The 20,835-nt window shown below is 39.0% G+C and overlaps 1 protein-coding gene across 1 annotated transcript; it reads right to left on the bottom strand.

The window, feature by feature from the left end:
- Window positions 1-1,653: 1,653 nt before the first annotated feature.
- LOC118247048 (claudin-15-like) lies at window positions 1,654-17,005 on the bottom strand. The gene is made up of 5 exons (XM_035544723.1): window positions 16,789-17,005; window positions 9,613-9,777; window positions 9,376-9,457; window positions 5,074-5,184; window positions 1,654-3,696 (listed from the first exon to the last, which is right to left on the bottom strand). The coding sequence occupies exons 1-5, from the start codon at window positions 17,003-17,005 to the stop codon at window positions 3,597-3,599; spliced, it is 675 nt and encodes a 224-aa protein (XP_035400616.1). The 3' UTR covers window positions 1,654-3,596.
- Window positions 17,006-20,835: the final 3,830 nt, after the last annotated feature.

Genomic DNA, 20,835 nt, shown 5'->3' with positions numbered 1-20,835 from the left:
GGCGCACATTACTGTTGGAGGCAAACTGTCTCCCCCACACACCCCGGGGCAAGTGCTGCTCAGCGGCAGCACTCGGGGAGCTCTGCGGAGGGGTGCTGGTGCTGGTGGCACCGTGCCCTCGGCTTCCAATGCTCCAGCCGGGCAAGGTGACCGCCTCGCTGCTCATCAGCAACGCCAGAACAGCCTGCGATGAGGACCTGCTCGCGCGAGAGGGGGTCACCTTCTGCGTCAATGTCACCAGGCAGCAGCCATTCCCCGGCCTCCAGCAAGTCCGAGGCATCCGCGTTCCTGTTTTTGACGATCCGGCGGAAGACTTGTATAAGTATTTCGAGCAGTGCAGCGATGCTATAGAAGAAGCTGTCCGGAGCGGTGGGAAGTGCTTAGTTTACTGTAAGAACGGCCGCAGCAGATCAGCTGCTATTTGCACTGCTTACCTGATGAGACACCGAAAACTCCCACTCCAGGATGCCTTTGAGGTATTGTACTTATACCTGCAGTTCTATTTAGACATCTTTTGGGTACTAAATGCAATGCTTATTATGAATAATGATGATTTCTCATGGAAAGACTTCTCCCAGCTGTTTTGGTGCTTTCACCTGTTTAAGAACAGTTATTTAGGTATGCAACATTTGAATATAATTCCACTGTAATTTTTTTCACACCCCCACTCCCCACATACACTTGGACAAATAAGCCTTCAACGTAAGGTTTCTGGGACAAACATAATTACAAATGCAGATATGCTTTAACACTGGTAGCAAAGGACACACTCCAAGTTGGTTGATTTACGATCATTTCCCCTATCATTTCCTTATTTATGATAAGTGAAGTTAAAGACAGAGACATGAAGCAATTCAGTGAAAATAAAAGGAGTATTTGCAGAAGTTGTTTTCCAGGATTTGCTCTTAAAGCTGTCACATACATATCATCTATGTGACATCTCAATGTAGCAAAGAAACATCTCTTAGGCCTGCTAAACAGTGAGAGGCTAGCTAGCTACAAATAATAGCACCTACCTTTTATAAGGATTCTTGTATGATAAACAGGACTTGTGCTCTACAGTCTGCTAGTCTTCACCCATTTGGGTGAATATATATATATGTATAATTTAAGTGTCTAATTTAGATAACTGCTTTGCCCGTACTACACACAGGCTTTCAGGTACATGGCAAAATTTCACTTTGTGAGAGAGATTCACATTTCCAGCAAATTCAACAGCTCCTTTTCACGTCTTATCCATGAATCCATGCTGTGACAAGGAACGTACACCAGGTGGTTTTAGCAAGTACAGAGTGAGGACAACAAAAATATCGATTTATCATTCCATCGCAAAATCAAATCCAAAGCAAATCTCAAAAGTCTCAGAGAAAGAATCTGTCTGAATTATAACCTCCATTGCTTCTACAACATCTCTCCTTTTTTCTAGACGGTGAAGGCTGCCAGGCCGGTAGCAGAACCCAATGCAGGATTTTGGTCTCAGCTACAGAGATATGAAGAAGATTTGAAAATATCAAAGCAGTCTGATCTGCTGAACAAAGGACTTAACTCGCTTTAAAATATCTTCACAAATTGCTATTTTCAAGTGGCTTGCTACAGCTAAATTAGAAAAAAAAATCACTAACACTTCTCTTATCACCAATACATAAAATGTCTTACTCCCCAGACTGAGTGGACGGTCCATTAAATTCATTCAGAGCATTACTGTTGAAGAAAAAGGGGCAGATAAACAGGGGAAAACAGCAAAAACACAAAATTGTTGAAAGGGATGTAAACAAACAGATGAAAGACATGGTATCTGCAACGTTTATTTTCCCCTGAGTAACACTGAATATGAAGATCATGTATTGAATGAACGAATGAGTTATTACATGGAGATTTTTACTCATCTTTTGGTTTTCATTAAACTTCCCAGTGATGTCACTGGAAGATCCAATGCAAGACTGAGGAAGCTCTGGATTGCCCTCTCACCTACAGGATCATAATTCATCTTCATGAGCTGAAGTCTCTGGTGGGAAGCTGACAAAGGAACTGCTCCGCTTGAGATCTAAATTTCCCTTAATTTCAACTAGACTAAAGTACCATCACAAAATTACATAGAAGTCCAGAGGACAGAATATTCAGGTGATGGTAAGGCGTTCACCTCCTGCCTTGCAAGTTAAGTGGCTTTTCTGCTTTTGAAATTATTCACCAATACACCAAAGGAATGATTTTAAGAAGAACAGTTCATAGTGGAGGGAAGAAGATGACACCAGCAACACAACAGTAATTATCACTCCTTTTAGCTTTATTTACTAAGTTTAAAAGGATCTACAAGTGCCCAAATTCATGCTTTAATGGTCAGTTTACAAGTCAGCTGTTCAGCTAGCTGTACTTGTATGCAAGCAACGTGGCTAAACTATTTTTTCTAAGAGTACTTGCAGGTTGCACTGTGAAATTATCTATTTGGATAGACAAAGAAGGAAGGCTCAGGAAGATGCGTGAAGCTTCTAAAGACTACTGCTATGTTTTGCCAAAAGATGTTAAAAGCAGAAAGAAATACCAAAGTATTTTGTTGAACTGTATTAAAACATTTATAATGTAAGAGGGAAGTTATGAACACCAAGAACCTACAGAGTAAAACTCCATTCCACATTGCTCAAAACATAAGGAAAGTTAGTTCATCTTCATGTCTTAAGTGCTTACATAAGCCAAACATATGCTCCCAATAGTGGCGCAGTTTAAGGCAGAAATTCTAAAGCAGGAATCACGACAGAGAATAAAGCAACTGATGAATGAGGCAATTCAGATGCAAGAGAAGTTTGCAAAGTAAGAGATTGCTGGAAGTTAAAATAGAATTATTTTAAAACCTGAAAACATAGAAATAAAAATAAAAAATCAGGGCTGTCTTCTAGTTACGACAAGGCATAGTCTGACCAAATGCTTTCTCCACTCCCAGCTGTGTTTGGTTCATTCTTGCGTCATTTATCTTTCCTAGCTGCATTTCAACCAACAAGGAATTAGTTGCACATCTGCAGATACAGAGGCGAATGGAGATTTCTAAAGGATTTTCAAAGGTTTCATAAATTTTGACTATATACATAATATGTATTTCAGTATACCATGAGACTTCAAGCCCTGGTACGTAGACTGCATCTTCATTAATAGCCAGGATGCTTCTCATCAAAAAATCTGTTTCAGTCAGTCAGTGGAATAAAGCTTTACTGTCAAAAGCCAAAGCTGCTAAACATTAATGAAAACACAATACATTTCTAACAGTGAGCTATATTAACTTGCAGGCAGCTACAGCATATGAGTTCCACATTTTTTAGTTTTCTGAAATAGAAAAAGTTGGTCTTGATTATCAGGATGTACCACACTCTGTGATTCAATTTGACCAGGCTTCTCAGCACAGAGACAATCTTCATGCTGCAGGATTTCATTCTCTGTGGAAACCTATTTCTACTTTAAAACCATTTCCAGGAGGAGGTGCTCAGATGTAAATCATCTCCAAATTAAGATGAAAGATAGCAACTTGGAACCGAAACACTGGAAGTAGTTCACTTTGCTAATTTAAATTCATAACCTACTAACATTACAAGTGATGTAAAAATATCAGTTTAGACATACTCCTTGGCACTTGTGACTGTCTCAGAGTTTTTGGTGTAAATTTGCTGCTGAAGGGCTGGCTGGCCTGCTGAATATCTGTATTTGTTGGCACTGTAAATTAAGAAAAAAGATAAAAAATAATAGGCATTACATTCACAGCCACAGTTTCAGATAATTAGGAAGATACTCATTATGGTCTGTATCCAACGCAGTGATAGCACATGCTTCCCAAAGGTGCAGAAATTAAAAGCCTATTGTTCTCATCAGTCTTGTAGTTAAGGGGAAGGAGATGGGCTCTTCAGCTTGTGGCACAACTGTCTCTCTGGTAGCTAGAAATGAACTCTGAATTCCTAACTAACGTGTGCCTTTCATTGAGGCATTTTAGTCAAGCACCTAAAGCAGAAAAGAATCTAGACTTTAATGCCTTTGTGCAAGCTGCAGTTCTTAATAAAGGAATCAAGATGATGAGAAAGGAAAACAGAACTATCTTCAGCCTAACCCCTTCATCTGTCATTCATCATGTTGAATGTGTTTTGCCTTCATCGGTTTTACCTGATTTCTCAAGATATTTCAGGGTATTTGGTACTTTGTATCAAAGCACAGTGAGTTAGATTTAAAGTCCAATAGGGATGATAAAATATTACCATAAAACTTCACTGGTTTCAGATTAGGCAACAGAGTATCAGAGGAACACTCTCACTTATTAGGTGTTTTGACATAACTTTCCTAAGATTAAATATAGTAGCAGTGATTGTGCTTCTTCCTTCCGTGTTATGATCCTCTCAGGCTTAGCCAGTACATCCTCCAAGCTATTTGAGTTCTTCTGGGTTGACATGGACAGTAGAGACTATTTCTGGCAATTTCATCCCTCTCTTTGAGTAAAGGACTTTCTGTATGTATGAATAATTAAAGATTGGAAAAAAAAAATCCAGGCAAGGTTAAATATGTAGGCCAGAAATCTTGATTTCTCTGATTTGATGCACACTAAAACATTCCAAAAGAAACAAGAAGATATCATACATTTCTAACAATCAATTGGATACGTTTTGGGAGGAAAATGCCATTACATTTTCTTCAAATTAAATGGTGTTTGACTATTTTAATCATAGTGAGTATCACAGGAGAATTTAATTACAATACACTATATTCTTTGATATACTTTTCTTCGGGCAAAACATAGTTTGCTCTTTAACTGCACATTTTCATCACATAGATATTAGATGCATCATCAGAATTATCGAAGACTAGCTATAGGTGACTGCTGATTGCAGTCAATTATCAACAGGTAAAGCATTTGGAAGGTACAAGTATTCAGTACAGCATCACCCCCATCACAAGCCTGTGATATACTGGAGCACTGAATTAATACGTGGAGTTTCCTGTTTATATGGGTGCAGGTTTAAACCAGGGTGAAGGAGATAACAGTATGCAGACAGAAAATGGTACATAATCAACAGCTACTATTTTAACTGACAAATTCAAGATTACCTGTATTCCAGTTTTTTCTTCCCTTTGCATGAGCAGGTTAGGAAGATACCACCAAGTATATAAAGAATAGATCCAGCCCAGCCTAAGTACAGAGCATCTCCTAGTTCGTATCTGAAACATGAAAGATTTTATGGAAGTAGCATATAACAGGACCACAAAGCCATTACTTCAGACTGAGCCATAAGCTACACAAAACATCCAAACAAACAAATTCCATTCTGGTAGAAGTCAGCTCACCGAAAGGTACTTCAGGAGATAACAGAGGAGAACAGATCTGGTTTCGTGTCTGTTCAGTAAAACTCTTAGGTGCATATTCAAGTGCTCTGCCAAATCGGTGACAGGACAGAAAGTACTGAGCAACATAAAGACAAGTAGCAATAAATAATTATGTACATTCAATAAACTGTTGATAATAAAAGAGAGAGGTTGAACCTTAAAACAGAATCCATATAAAGCAATTGGTACGAGTACTTTGAAAGGAAAAGAGGAAAAGAAAAGTTGCATGCATACTCCTTTACATATGCTGAATTCCGTATCAGTGGTCTGATTGTTACTCATCAACAGCCTTTTCTCCATCAGAGACCTGCCTCTTCAGTCCCCAGCAGAATGAAGCTACTAAGAGTCAAACCAGCACAAGGCTGCCCAAAAACAGAAGAACTCCAGGACTTCAAGATAGCATTTGGGTAGGGAGCATGCTGAGCATAAATAAATGTGACAGAAGCAGACAAGAAAGAAATTTTGTCATACTTTCTCAGACCACAGAGATACACCTGTGTTGTACATATAGTCTTTGTTCATATATAAAAATGTGTTTTCCTCTTTTTGTGAAGCTCCTGCCAGACTTTACCAGGTTCAGTCAGGTCTAATCTTTGAGTTAAATTCATTATCTGTGAACCTGGACTGTGGAATTTTCTGGAGTGTCTAGCTCTTTACAGTAAAACTGGGAACTGTTCTTTTTCATTTTGGGACTGTTCATAAATGTATTTCAGCCACAGAACCACAGAGAATGTTGAATATTCATTAGGATATGTAATTTTTTTATGAAACTATATAATAAACAATCAGCCTTTCCTGGTTTTCCTACTAGAAAGGAACAACTAGTTCTATACAAACAGCTACTTACAGGCGATCCAGTATCACGTCCATATAAAAACAATTCCTGTGGTTAGCTATTCCTCATGAGACAGACAGTAAGTAGTCTTTCAGTTTCACAAAATAACTTCAGTGGCAAGGCCAATATAAGGACGAAGTGTCATGGACTGTGCAGAAGGTATACTGAAATCAGATTGTTTATATACTTTCTATTTGAAAATATAAAGACACTACGTAACAGTGTCAATGCTTCTAACTCCAGAACTAGCTGGTATCAGGTAGGTTTCTAAGGTTTACACACATTCACTGCTCTCTGTGTTCCCATTGTACACTGGAGCCCCAAGTAGAGCTCATGTCCCCGCTGCTTTAGGCAGTATGCAGACACAGAACAGAGAAATAATCGTTACCTCAAAAAAAAAAAAAAAAGGGGGGGAAAATTGCTGTAGGAATACTAAGGAACAATCAGAGAGCACTGACTACTGCATGCAATGGTCTCTGCTGACTAGTTGCCTGAAGATAGGAATGCTGTAGACATCATACCAAAGGGAATTATAATAGGATGGATCCATGGAGGACTTAGGTTCCCTTCATAGTTGTATGAGAAATTCCTCTAAGAATTAATAGAGGTTAATATTACTAATTTGCTTCAGTCATACAAAAAAAAAAAAAGTAAACTGAAAAACCGATTTCCCAGTTTCTTAAGACTGAAGATCAATACTGGCCTGCAACTGAAATTAAACTCTTCTCACAGAGTCCAAGGAGGACAAGCTTCCTTAAAAGAACAGAGCATGTCCAGCTTTACCAATGATCAAAGTTATTTCACCAAGAACTGCTTAGTAAACTGATAGTCTTAGGCATGAAGTTTAGATTTAAAAAAAAAAAAAATTCTTTAGCTACTGAATACAAACAATCTAGTAACTGATTAACACACACTGATGTTGGAGCCCAACAGCTATAAACAACTATAAAACTCGCTAGCTATTCTACAAACTGCAATTCCTTATCATCAGTCGTTTCAATCCTCTAACATATTTATTACTCTTCAGATAATTCTCTCAAGGGGACATAAAACAAAACAAAGAAGTCTTAGAAGTGTGATTTCTTTCTCAGTGCTTGTTTGGATATGCAAGGAAAACTTACAAACATCCAAGCAATTGCAGGAAGTACTTTGATTCGTAACAAAGCACTTCACTTCTGACTTCCCTGAACTGATCCTCAAGGGGAAACCTGTAAAACACTTCAAATATGATCCTAGGAAATAAAGCTTTATAGTTTACTGAGCTAAAAACTATATACTTGGTAGAGGTGCTGGCAAATTATAAACCTTCCCTCTTCCTCAACCCACCTCTCTCATGTTCCACAGACAATGTGTTATTTGTTTCACTCACCCTTCTTCCCTCTTGGAAGGAGACACCCCGTCACCTCCCTCTACCCTTGCTCTTCATTGATAAATCTATTTGCCAAGATAAGCTATCCTAAACGGACGTTTAGTTTTGAAGATTGTTGCTTCTATATCAGATAAGAATAAGGGTTTTTATGCCTCGAAACTTGGCTGTGTGCAACTGTATGAGTTGACAGTCCCACAAACTTTGCGTCATTTTAATTCATAAGACAATCCGATATTGAGCTGTTATCATATGGGGGGGATTGACTTCTTTAAGACAAGCAAGACACCTCAGCAGTATTCTTTATCTACCTGCAGGTCTCTAGCACTCAGTTCAGGCTGTTTTCTGTACTTTTGTTATATTTGCTTGTGAGACTCAATTAAGCCTACATCTCAGTGCTAAGAAAAATAAAAGGTAGAAGTCTTAACTTTCTTTGTCATTTAGACAAAATATATCCATGGCTGTTTATATATCTGAGGCATTTAAACATCTTACACTATTCCCAAAAAGGGAGCAACAGCACAGGTTAAAACATGAAAATACATGTTTGAAAAGTGAACAGATAGTAAAGGCTGTTGGTACTGTGGCCTTCCCAGAAGCAGGCGTCAGCATTTGAACAAAGAGCAATGAATGATGGAGAGGGCAGACACAGATCATGAAGGACATAAAAGGGAACATATGCAGCATATATTTGATGCCAATGAAGGCATAGCCATGAAAAAAACAAATACTTGAAGTGACAGCCAGGAACAATCCTGCTTCCAGCATTCATAACCAATAGTATAGCATAGGAAACTATATTTGTCAAGGGTACATAATTAGCAATTTCTGCAGTTAACATACATGGTAAAAACTGGAATCAGATGAGAAATACATGAGCCTTAGCTTGTGATCATCTAACCCTTATGTGGAAGTCTAGAGGGAAGATGCCTAACTTCTTAAGGCAGTTCACCAGGTCCCATCTGAAGTTGCAATAGACACAGTCAAGAAGTCTGCTGCTCTACTCACCACCGTTGACATGTAGGTGAATAACTCAGATTGTTTGCCTAAACCTCAGATAGCTAAACTAAGATGAAATGAATGCTTTCCTTAAAAACTGGGAGGTAAGGATCTAGCAGAAGTGCCATGAACATAATGTCCAAGATTATGAGCCAGTATGACAGAACGGTGATGCTGTACACAGAGAGGACAAAAGAGATGCATTTATTTTTTGCACTGTACCTGAGGATTAGTCTTTTTTCCACAAATGGAATTGGAGGGAAAAAAAGCCGTAAGGAAAAGAGATTTCATGTTAGCATAAGAAGGCTCTGAAAAAGGACAGTAGATCTACCATTGTTTACCAAATCTGTATTCCACTGTCCTCTGTAATATCAGAATACCTACACAGGGCAGACAGATAATCAGGGGGACAGAGAGAGGCTCAGACAAAGATAAAAGCAAGAAGAAAGGAATCACTTTGGCTCAAGCACAACAGCAGATCAAAAAAAAAATCCTGCTGGGAACTTCAGCACTATTAAATTCAGTTCTGGGTTTTGCAAACTGAAGAAGATCACGAGTTGCCAGTACAAGGGAGCACTCTGTGCCAACAACCCAATACAAATCTGGGGTTGATACTCCCCACACATTCACTAAACCTTCCAGGGAGACCTCTCCTCCCTCCCCACCAACAGCAAACAGCTCTGAGGTGAAAAATTTTCCTGACAACAAATGTATCCTTCTGCAGGGCTGCATATCAGGATCCAGGTTCTGAAACACTGCAGCAGCTGAGGTTAGTCCTGCCATTTAACACATGCTGGAGTTTGGTGTGACAGATCTATTAACTTACTTGGTTCCAGCGTACAGTGGGTCAAAAAACTGAGCAGTAATCATCGCAGCATACCAAGAAACAGCCACCATCGAAGAGAGACCTACCAGAAAAAGTTTTAAAAGCACACACTTGAGTGAGTCCTTTAACTTACAGACGTTACAGCTTTAAACCAAGAGTAAGTGTTCATTTCATTTAGTCTAGTTGTGAAAGGAATGCAAAGTACTAATAGCATTCTCATTTCAGCTTCAATATTACCTCCTAAAATAAAGAGAAATCCTCCTGTGACAGCAAACTTCATTTTTCCATCTTCATCACTTAGCCCAATGTTTGTGCATTTTAAACCAAGAAGTGAGAGCACTGCAGCTATAAATCCCAAAAGGATGGAAACAATCATCAAGGCACGGCATGCCTGAATGTGGACTGAGTGAGAGAGAAAAAGAGAAAACAAATAAGGATTTATAAAGAAATTAAATTAAGCCTATACTGCCAAAGTATAAAAGATAGAAACAGTGACAAAATTACCAGAAGAAGCAATGAATCTTGTCCAACCTTACCTGAGGATTTTACTTCACAATCTAGAAAGCTCAACTTTCTGCCGTCTTTATCTTAAAAATGAGCTTATTGAACAAGATAAAGTCAGTTAATTTCATTAATCAATATTAATTGTAAGAAATTATCCTAAGCCCTGACATTGGAGGAAACACATACGACACCTTAAAAAGAAAAAAATATATACATAAAAAGCATTTGGTAGCTGACTAATTGATTTATCAAATGTTTCATCTAGTTGTGACTAGATGTATAGCGCTAACTATACATAATCGCGGTGTTAATCTTCTGCAATACTGCTTTAAAAAAGGTCCCCAGTTCAAACATTTGTGACCTGGGCTAATGGTGTGCTGAATTCAAAAGCTTTAAATCTGTTTCAAAAAAAAGTAAGTCTGATATTTCCCGTATACAAAACACAAAAACAAACGTATACAACAGAGCCCAGCTGCCAATAAGGAAGCCTTTACAGTAAATCTTTATGGTCCTTCTGTTGAGACATCACCCCATGAACAAAGACACCTTTTTTTTTTTTTTTTTTTTTTTTTAATCTGGCATCTTCTGCTGTAATAGTTTCAGATAAGTTTCTGAGCAGCAATTTGCTACACACCTAAATTAACCATGATAATTTCACTCCGCCTTGGCTCATATCTGTGAGTGCTACAGGCATTTCTTGGAGGTCTCGCTATTTGCTTAGCTTTCATTGATCCAGCCCGACTCTTCCTCTTTCCTGGTTTGCCTAGCTGTCCCCTCGACTTTTCCTACAGTCCTGTGTCTTCTAACTTATTTTTCAGTTGTCCTTTTATAAAACCTTTTCTTCTCAATTCTTCTCAGTTCTGCAAGCTGCTTTTTCCCTTCCCCTTTCCTCTGTCTACACCCCTCAAGCATACTGACATCTCCTTGACAGAGTAACTGATCTCTTCAGTGGATCACATCTAATCTCCACAAACTCACTTTCAGAGCCTGGCCTGTTAATTCACTTTCTGTCTGCCTCCATTTTTCCTTCTTGCTAACTCCATGTTGTTATCAGCAATTCTCCAGAAGCATTCCTGTTGTCTGCCTTCCTTTCTCTTTTGCTTTACCACTTCCACTCATGATGCTCTTTCCTGCCTCCCTCAGACGGCTTTAAAACCCACTTTTTCACCAGCAGCTCCCAACCTGATGTAGCCCTGCTGCCCACACCTACACAGGGAGCAGCAGTACAGCACTCTGAGGGAGGCAGTACCTGTGTAAATACCTCAGTGGCAAGATGCTGTGCAGTGTCTTGGACAGTAAGTTAAGAACCGACCCGTTAAGGGGGTTATAAATGAACCAAATGCATACTTGCATGAGCACCCTGCAGAGGAGAAAAACCTCATCCGGCTGGTGGTGATGCTAAGGAGTTTATGTAGGGTATCTGTTACAGTCCTATTAACACACACATATATATTAATACACACAATACGGTCCTATTAATACACACATGCATTTTAAAACCAACTGTTGGGTAACAACTTGCTAGAAAGATTGTTAGGTAACTGTCAGAATAATGAAAAGAACAGATTATTCCCCCAGTATGGACACAGAGAGCCTCTCACAGAGAGCATTGCTGGGCTAGTTCCAGAGTTGGTCAGTAACAGCAGTTTAGTTCAGACTGAGGAAGAGAATTCAGTCCCTCATTGCCACTAATGCTGTGTCAGACATTCTTCAGATTAGGAAGATTTCTAATGAGTTTAGCCACTAATGAGTTTGGTGTAGATCCAACTAATTAGGAAGACCTGTTTTATCCGGGATAAGTCTGAGGTATTCAAGATTAATAAAAATTAGCTTTACTACCTATAAACGTGCTTACTATCCGCAGGCTACTGCCTAATCTGAGGACACGCCACAATTCTGGTGCAGACCTGAATTTCCTGATATTTAGAACCACATCCAACAGGACATTAGTTAGTAACTTCTGATGGGTAAGTTAAAACATATACTCACTGTATTTGTTCCATTGTATACAATTTTCAGTCTCAACGTGGAAAAAACACTACTCACTTCTTAGGTAAGAAATAGTATTTATAGCCCCTTTATGAAAAAACTCCAGATAACATTGGCTGTCAACTACTGCAAAAGAATGCCCTTACAATAATTCCATGCAAATATGGAACTCCCACAAGATGTGTTAAAAATTACTTCTATTAATTCTTCCCATGCGATGCTAGAAAAGAGATTACACTATATTTAAAATGCCCACCAAATTAAATGCTCGATCAAGCGGCTTCATTTGCTTTATTTTAGAGCCCTTCCTAATGCATTCCACACATTATGTCAGTTAAAGATTTTTATAACTTCAACCTACAAAGTCTGTCTTGGCCAGAAAGACAACGTTATTTTCCAGTACTATCAGATCACAAAACCAAAAATCTTACTATTTTTTCCCCAAAAATTCTTAAGCAATATAAACAAGACTGCACAAAGTCACATACCAGGCAGAGCAAACATAGAGTCAAATACCCTGCAGTTGGATACTCCAGTGCTGTCTTCTGCACAGCTCTTCCAGAGGTTTTCATACAACGTAGATGTTGTGATCACACTACCATGTATACTGGAGACTTTCCAGTAATTATGCGGCAAAGTAGCTCCAATAATTGCCCATCCACCCAAACACAAAAGAAAACCAACAATTTCCAGTGCAGCAGACATGCTTGTGAATAGTAACAGTTAAGTATCCCTATAATTAGATTATCATCAAGTGAAGTATTTCAGAAGCCTCCTTGCTGTTTTACCTCTGGGTTTCACTCCAAAATGAGGCTACCTTTGCTCTTTGCTCAACCCCAGAGATAAGGCTTACAGTATACGACAATAAGAAGTGGGAGTAGTTCATGATAAATATATTACTATTAAAAAAACTCTACCAACAATATTAATTAATTTTCTAGTGAGAAGTGCCAAATTGAGCCTAATCTTACTCTCAGCCTAGAAAGTCTAGCCAGTATTCCTAGAAAATATTTTGTAAGAGTGGTGATATTGGCAAATATTTTCTCTCTTTCCTTCTCTGCAATCAACTAAGGTGCACACATGACTAAATTTGCTTGTAATTTTGTTAATGATCTCAAATTTAAAAAAACAGCTTTATTGTGTTATTTTCTTGATGACAAAGAGCTTGAAAACGGGAACATTTTTTCTGTTGCTAGAAAATTTAGCACATTTTTGGAATTATGGTCATAAGTGATCCACCGCAACTGTACTGCCAGCTTCTTTCATGAATGTTAAGTCTGTGGATGAATGGTTTTCATTAATATTTCACAGTCCATTGATCCATAGTTACACAGTGCTAAACAGTCCCACTGACACAGGAATACTACTGTGATAACGTGCATTCCATAGAAATGAAATATAAGGGATAGAACGAACCAGTGTGACAGAACTATCTCAAAAGGAGTACAATGATGAAGCAAAATAGATATATGAGAATAATACATACCAGTTGATTGAATCTGTTCATCAGATTATTATAGCATTAAAAAATCTATTCTAGACAAAGTAGAAGTATGTTAAACTTTGTTTTCTTGCTTCTGCTCTTCACCAGACAAAATCATAAACTCAATTCACATCATCCACTAATGTTAATACCTTAAACGGCTTGTGTATCCAAGCAAGGTTAACCATCTCTCATAGTGATAACCTGCTCTTATCTCCAGGAAACGGAGTCACAGTTTCTTCATAAAATCACTCTGCTATGACACAGCATGGTAGCAAAGTCACGACATTTACATAAATACTCCCAGAAGGATTAGTAGTTTTAAGAGCCACAACTAGCCCGAAGCAGATATACCTGTTTTTTCAAAATTCACTGGTCACTTTGAGCCAAAGCTCAAAGGTCAGTAAGTTTTTCGCGAAAGGTTACTACTATGCCACTGTGATGATCTTCCTCCCTTGGCAGCCAAGAGGATCTTTGATTTAAGTAAGAATAGATTGGGCAGCACAGCCAGAATGACTTTGAGCAACACCGTACTTGCAATCTTTCAAAGAAAATAGATTGTGATGTGGTGAGAAGTGATCTTCTCACATGGTTTTTCCTTCCGCTAAATCACTGCAATTTGAAAATGACGGCACAGTAAAATGAATACACTGTGGTGGTATATCGGAATATCGGCATCCCGTTAAAAACCCTTCAAAGAGTCTCAGATTAATTTATCCATACACAGATGTTACTCTGGCAACCTCAGTAATCACTTCTGGTCATATGACTTCCAAAGCTGAGTTTAGTTAGGAACTTGAATCAAATGTCCCCAGATTTTACAATCCCGCCAAGGACTAAAAAATAATTTTTAAAAGATCATTTAAGAAATTCTCTCTTCCTAAAGGCTATTAAGAAGGCTATTTCAACATGCAATCGTAAAGCACATGTATAAACAGAACAGATTAAACTGTAGACCTGAAATGCACAAGTTTTTCTTATGTGGCACTAGGCATTTTAATCATTTCCTTAAGGAAGATGCTCTTCTTCAAAGAAAATAAAAATGCTGATTGTTATTCCCTAAATTTCATGAACTATGGTTTGGTAAGTAATGGGCTTGCCAGTGCCACTGTGCAATAGCATCTGCATCATCAGAATAAAAAAGTTGGTGTTGATAGCTTCACGTCTACAACATCCATGACTTAGGAGCTTTACGTCAGCCTTGGTCCAGCTGGTTGGGTGAACTGAATGCCCCTGGACGGCTGGCAGTCACGAGGTGCATTCCTTGAGAACTTTTCCCTACTTCATTTCAGCCAGGAGGGATCCAGTTCGTGCACTCCAAGGCCACTCCACAATGCAAACAAATGCACTCCATGTGCAACAAATGGGAATAATTGGAAAATTCACTATAAAAGCATACTCCTGCTGCAAGTAAAATGCTAACGCAGACATACCAATATATAGGCAATATACAACCAGAGACAAATTGCTACTCACCCCCCTCTGATATTCTCAAAACAGAGCATATTATGGTTGCAGAGCATGCAATATGGCTGAGATAGGGCTTACAGGCAGAAATAGTACTTTTTTTTTAATCAGATCAACCAATACAGTAAAAAAAAAAAAGTAATGAAAATATTAACATCTTCAATGTTTGGTCAACAGAAGCTTGTAACTTTTCGATCACTTCTGTACATTTGTTTCAAGACCCAGGAATGCTGACTTAGTGCTGTAAGAAGAGAAACTGCCCTGCAACAGACAGTAAGAACTCTCCAGACAGACACATGACACGTCTGTTGGTTGGCACGAGGAACCCCACGCTGTTTTTAGGTGACAAGCAGTTCTTTGCACAGCTAAAGATGATCCAGTGAGCCCTGCCAGCCAGGAGTCCTCACCTATAGTTCTGGGAGGAAGAACGAAAGAGGTGCCCTGGGGAAGACGGCTGCTTCAATGCACCGGGAACTCCTCTGTTCCTGTCGAATAATTTTTTTCCATGTTGGTTGCAATGAAACTGCATGAAAATATAGGAGGCTGTGCCACATTGACTCTGCTTGCCTCTCTAACAGGTCGGAGGCACCTGTTTCTCCCTGGTAGGTGAGGCAAGGCTGCCACACCATTGAACGCATCCATGCCAGCTTGCTACTGCACACGAGAACAGAAGGACTATTGGCCCCATCATTCTGCTTTCCAGAAATCAGACCTAAGTTTCTAGATGAATTTTAGGCAACCTGTTATCTACATAAAGCAAGTCTTGGAGAGGAGCACTCTGACAACGGGTACCAGAAAGGCAGGAAAAGCTGATTTGTTTCTGACTGAATGATCAGAGTTTTTAAAATCCTTGAAAGGATATAGTTTGCTTTCTGAGGCTACAAATTCTGGCCTCATTACAGCATGCTGAATACTTAAGCTGGCACTATTGTTAAGAATGCAAATGAGGTCACTGGACTCAGGATCCTGAGGAAGACCCATGAATCTTGAGAGTTTTCAGGAAGTCCCATTTTAGAGATCTGTCTTACACAGTTAGGTGGTTCTGACTGCAGCGGAGTCCATGTCTTGTCAAGAAAACCACATTATCAAAGTCTGTGAGATGTGGTATTTGTAAGACCTGCTTCCAGTCTTGAGCACTGTGTGTCGAGAATAAATCAGCTGGAAAGAATCCAGAAAAACAGCAATGACAATAATCATGGATCCATAAAAAAGGGAACACCTGAAGAAATGCTTCTGTAACATAACGCACAAAGTGACTGCCCAATACTGAAAGCTGAAAACAAATACATGGAAAGTTCTGTTTAAGACAAAAATCATAGGAAAACACCAGTTTTCCAAGGTTATACTTAATTTTTTCTACACGCAATCTTCTGAGGAAAACTTACATGTCAGTCCTTTCTAGTCCTTTTCTATATAAAAGGTGTTTACAGAAAAATATTAAAAAAAAGAATAATCCAAACAAACAATTTTCAGTTCTTAGAAAGACAATTCTTTTTCTCTTTGCAGACAAACCACCACACTAGCACATTAATTCTACCTCAGAAAGCACAAAAGTACTACTCACACAGACATAGTTTATTTAAGCTAGCCACCTCTGAAAAATTCTAGAACAAATACACAGATTTATCACAAAGTCAAATGAGTTCTGGAATATCCAAGTCCTGTCTCACACCAAAGAACAAACACTGACACTTACTGACATATTGCCTGCTTGTAGTTAAGAATGAAACTGAGTAAAACAATATGATATGGCATCAAAGCTGCCATACTTACTGACCTGAATTGTGCGGTAAAGCATATGGATTTCTCTGGGGTCCTTTAACCTGCCTGCAAGTAATAAAGGACAAATCCTGTCCATACGAGAACCTCTGTGACAACTGCAGTATATGCTGTCCAACTGCACTAACATACTGTCCAAAAAGAAGGAATAAAAGCATATCCCTGGATTTTATATACATATATACACTTACTATCTGAACTCAACATGTAGAGAAACTTCTTGCACTGTGTTGATCCAAAATCAGTAACTGTGCAGTCCATCCAAAGACCTTCAGAAATTCTTTCTGCAGGAACTAGCACTGCTGTAGTGTCAGAAATTTTCCATCTGTTGGACATGGTAGTGACAAGTAAAATGGTGAATCCTGTTAAAGCCAGCAGCAATGCACACATTTGTAACGATGATGCCATTCCTCTGACAGAAGTTGTCTTCAGGGTAGCCTCCCAAAATTTCTGATATTATAAACCTGTTGAAACAGTTTATACACATACAGTAGGTGGACTTATCTTTACACAAGTCACAACTCCTTAGAAAAACATCAGAAAGATGCCAACCTACAAACTAATTTACCACACAAGAAAGATGTAGAACTGTAGCCTAAATCTCACGAAATAATTGGAATACTCAGATATTCCATGACACCTTAGTATTTTTTGGGACACTTTTATTACCGTAGATGTTTACCCCACAAAATACCAACAAGGCAAAACCAGAAGACCAAAATGAGGAATTCTCTATTTTGAAATTGCAATGCGTCACCAGTTCTTTACTTGTTTGCTAACTCAATCTTTTTTTTTTATTAATTAAAACTATCAAATGCTTTTATAAGTTATTCACCCCCTGATTACAATGCCTATTGATACAAATTAAAAGCAAAATACATATTGATACTCACGTTTATGATACGTTTCTAACCTCTATCATTTCCTGCCAGACAGTAATGTCAGCACTTTGTGAGGATCAGTTTGATCAAACAGAAGGGTAAGTTTTGTACTCTTTAGGACCTTTCCCCCCATTCTAAAAATCAAGGACCCAGGGCTATAGCACTGCCCAACTGTTGCACAAAGGCTCAGACATGGCCTTTTGCTACAGCAAAGTCTCAGTGAAATGGATGATTCAACCAAGAAAATTACAACAAAATTGTGTAAGTTACTACCAAAATGCTGATATTAACCTGGTAATCACTGGCATATAACTTGCTTTGTCAGTGCCACTGAGCTGCCCACGCACCATCAGATTCCAAGGAAATACAGAAAAATACTGTTACAATTTTCATAATGAGTGTTTTACTTGAAGCTTTTGCTGCACCTGCCACGAAGACACTGTTTTCATGAAAACCTGCATTTATTGTAAGACAGGCAAACAACAGAAGACAGGATTGGTTTTAGGATGTAGCCCACACTGCAATGGAATATACAAGTTTTCTGCATTAAGAAGAAAAAAAAGAATTCAAGCCTCCTTCCATAATTGTTCATTTTAAGTGACTACAACACATTGGGAATTCATTCACACAAGGGAAGCAGGATTACTTTTATTCCACTCCTAAAAGCATGTATATTCCACTATGAAAGTTTAATCTCCCGTTGAGGAGGGAGCACTTTTCTCTCAAGTGGTTGTGTAACCTCTTCAAAGCACACACAACTGTTAACAGAAAATATCTGAAATAAATGATAAATTTAAATTAAGCAATAAATTTAAGCAGACTTCGTACCACATGGGCAGACTGATAATTCAAATGACTGCTTCTGTCTTACGTTACATTGGTATGACCCAGGCAGTCACAATTCACACCTAACAGTAAGGAAAATAAGGTAAAACTAAGCCATCACTATGGGTAGGACATAGGTGTAAACATAAACTTCGCATTAAAATACTGTAATTTGAAATATCATATGCTTCAAAGTGAGGAAGCTTAGAAGTTAGATTCTACAAAAACACAGATGAACAACCTTCCTCCACCCAGCACACTTAAAATAACTGTCTAGTATTAATGTGCCTGCTAAAGGTAATATAACACAGAATCATCTAGGTTGGAAGAGACCTCAAAGATCACCGAGTCCAACCTCTGACCTAACACTAACAAGTCCTCCACTAAACCATATCACTAAGCTCTACATGTAAACGTCCTGTAAAGACCTCCAGGGATGGTGACTCAACCACTTCCCTGGGCAGCCTATTCCAATGCCTAACAACCCTTTCAGTAAAGAAGTTCTTCCTAATATCCAACCTAAACCTCCCCTGGCACAACTTGAGCCCATTCCTCCTTGTCCTGTCACCAGGCACATGGGAGAATAGACCAATCCCCACCTTGCTACAGCCTCCTTTAAGGTACCAGAGCCTCCTTTAAGGTACCAACAATAACACCCATGAGCTCTATACTGTGGGTAAATATTCCTCAAAAGTAAAATGCAGAATGGGTCTGAAAGTAGAAGATGATATTTCAATTCGATTTACATGGCAATGTAAAGTGGGAAGACGACTAAACCCTGATGGCATGATGCACGACAGATCAACTGAAAGGTATCTTATTTTCCAAGCATGCAGAGAAAGCCTCTACTACTTGGAAAGTGAAGCACACAGTGCTTGTATCTGAATCCTTAGGGGGCAGGCGGTGGGTCTGGTCTCTCAGCAGGGACTAGGAGCCTGGTGGGGCACTTACCAATAGGACATACGAGGCAGGAACAGATAGCCCTACAGCCCCTCCTGAAATGCAAGTCTCCAGTGGGTAAAAAAAGGCCAGAGGAAAAAATAGGGGGTGGGCATTTATTTGTTTAAACAAATCCACTTTCCTTACATTCTTTATATACTCCCAGCAGCATTCAAGCCATACAACCAATACAGACGCCCCCATCCCAGTGGATCACATTAAATACAAAGGTGTGGTTCAGGATTTCAAACATGCCCTGAGGCAGGACAGAATCTCCCTGGCTCCCTCCTAAGGGAGCTCCAGCAGCACTGGAGGACTCTGCAGCCTCTTGCTGCTGCTGTTCTTCCTGTCTTCGTCTTCGTGGACTACCCCTGCTGCTGCTATGCAAAACTCAAGGGACAGTGCAGACAAGATACCTTATCTCCTCTGGGCCCTCAGTCATGCATAAGACTGCAGTCCCCACAGGATGGTCGTGCTGATTTCTTACCACTTGCACTTAGTTCAGACAGTGAAAACCACTGGCAAAAGAGAAGCTTTCAAAAGCAGCTTCTTTCAACTGACACAACATCTATCCCCCTCTTTCAACAAGTACTGCACACACCCCTTCAGGACTTGGTTTTACTAGGTGCTATAAACTTTCATTGTTTATAGAAATGAAATGATAGCACAACTAACAGCAAATATGCTTTGCAACTATTCAAGTATGACTGACCACAAAACAATGTTTTATGTTTAAACAAATACGTAACACCCAGAGCATCATCCTTTGCAAACTGCACCCAGAGGCCATATACAACTAAGATCTGTAATGCGATAAAAATAAGCCCTGGGGACCAAAAAGAACACCTTAGTATGAAAAACAGCACAGCCAAAATGTATGTGGTTTGAACACAGGACAGGAAGAGTTAACAAAGAAAAATATTTAAGTCACTTAAACAAACAAAACACTCTTGATAAGGTCTCTGAAAGAAAAAAAAAAGGGAAAAAAAAGTGATAAAAGACTCTAAGCTGCAAAGTTAAATCAAACATTTCTTTTTACTTCTTTTTAATTTTGTTGCATAGAAAAACAGAGAGCTGATTACCACAGTTTTCACGTACCTATATATGTGTGTTTTTTAACTCCAGCAACATATAGCTTTGAATCTGCTAATCATTGCTTCATTCAAGCAAATCCCGAGGCTGACCCATGACCAACAGTGCAATTAGAAAGAGATAAAATACAGACTTAAATACAGTACTAAAGCACATAAGCAGTCCTCCATCACAAGCTTACAGAGGTTTCTTCAGGTCATGGCCTTGACTTAAGAAGGTAAAATCTTTCACTACGTGTTAAGAAGAAGGGAAAAGAGAAACAACCTCAATTACTTTCCCCTCCACTTCCAAATGATTTGGCTTTGTAACTGTATTCTTGAAGCAGGTGAGCTTACTAATGTTCTAATCAAGCTTGTAGTCACCTACAGTTCCTAAAATATACAAATCCTTCCCATCTCGCTATTAACTTTCCTTCCACACAATGAATTATAGAACAACTGAGGCTGGAGGGAACCTCAGGAGATAGTACTGAGTCCGACCTCCTGCTACAGCACCACTTTA

This window comes from Cygnus atratus, chromosome 9 (assembly GCF_013377495.2).
Source record: "Cygnus atratus isolate AKBS03 ecotype Queensland, Australia chromosome 9, CAtr_DNAZoo_HiC_assembly, whole genome shotgun sequence".
Classification (NCBI taxonomy): domain Eukaryota; kingdom Metazoa; phylum Chordata; class Aves; order Anseriformes; family Anatidae; genus Cygnus; species Cygnus atratus.
Note: the sequence above shows the minus strand (reverse complement) of the source record. Positions and strands in the feature narration are given on the sequence as shown.

Bases quoted from the DNA above. Each gene is read 5' to 3' on its own strand.
- LOC118247048 (XM_035544723.1), bottom strand. From the start codon at position 17,005: ATGGCATCATCGTTACAAATGTGTGCATTGCTGCTGGCTTTAACAGGA. The intron at 9,778-16,788 runs GTAAGTGTATAT...TCTCTCACTCAG, and splicing joins CTACATGTTGAGTTCAGATA to TCCACATTCAGGCATGCCGT. The intron at 9,458-9,612 runs GTAATATTGAAG...TTTTTCTGGTAG, and splicing joins ATTTCTCTTTATTTTAGGAG to GTCTCTCTTCGATGGTGGCT.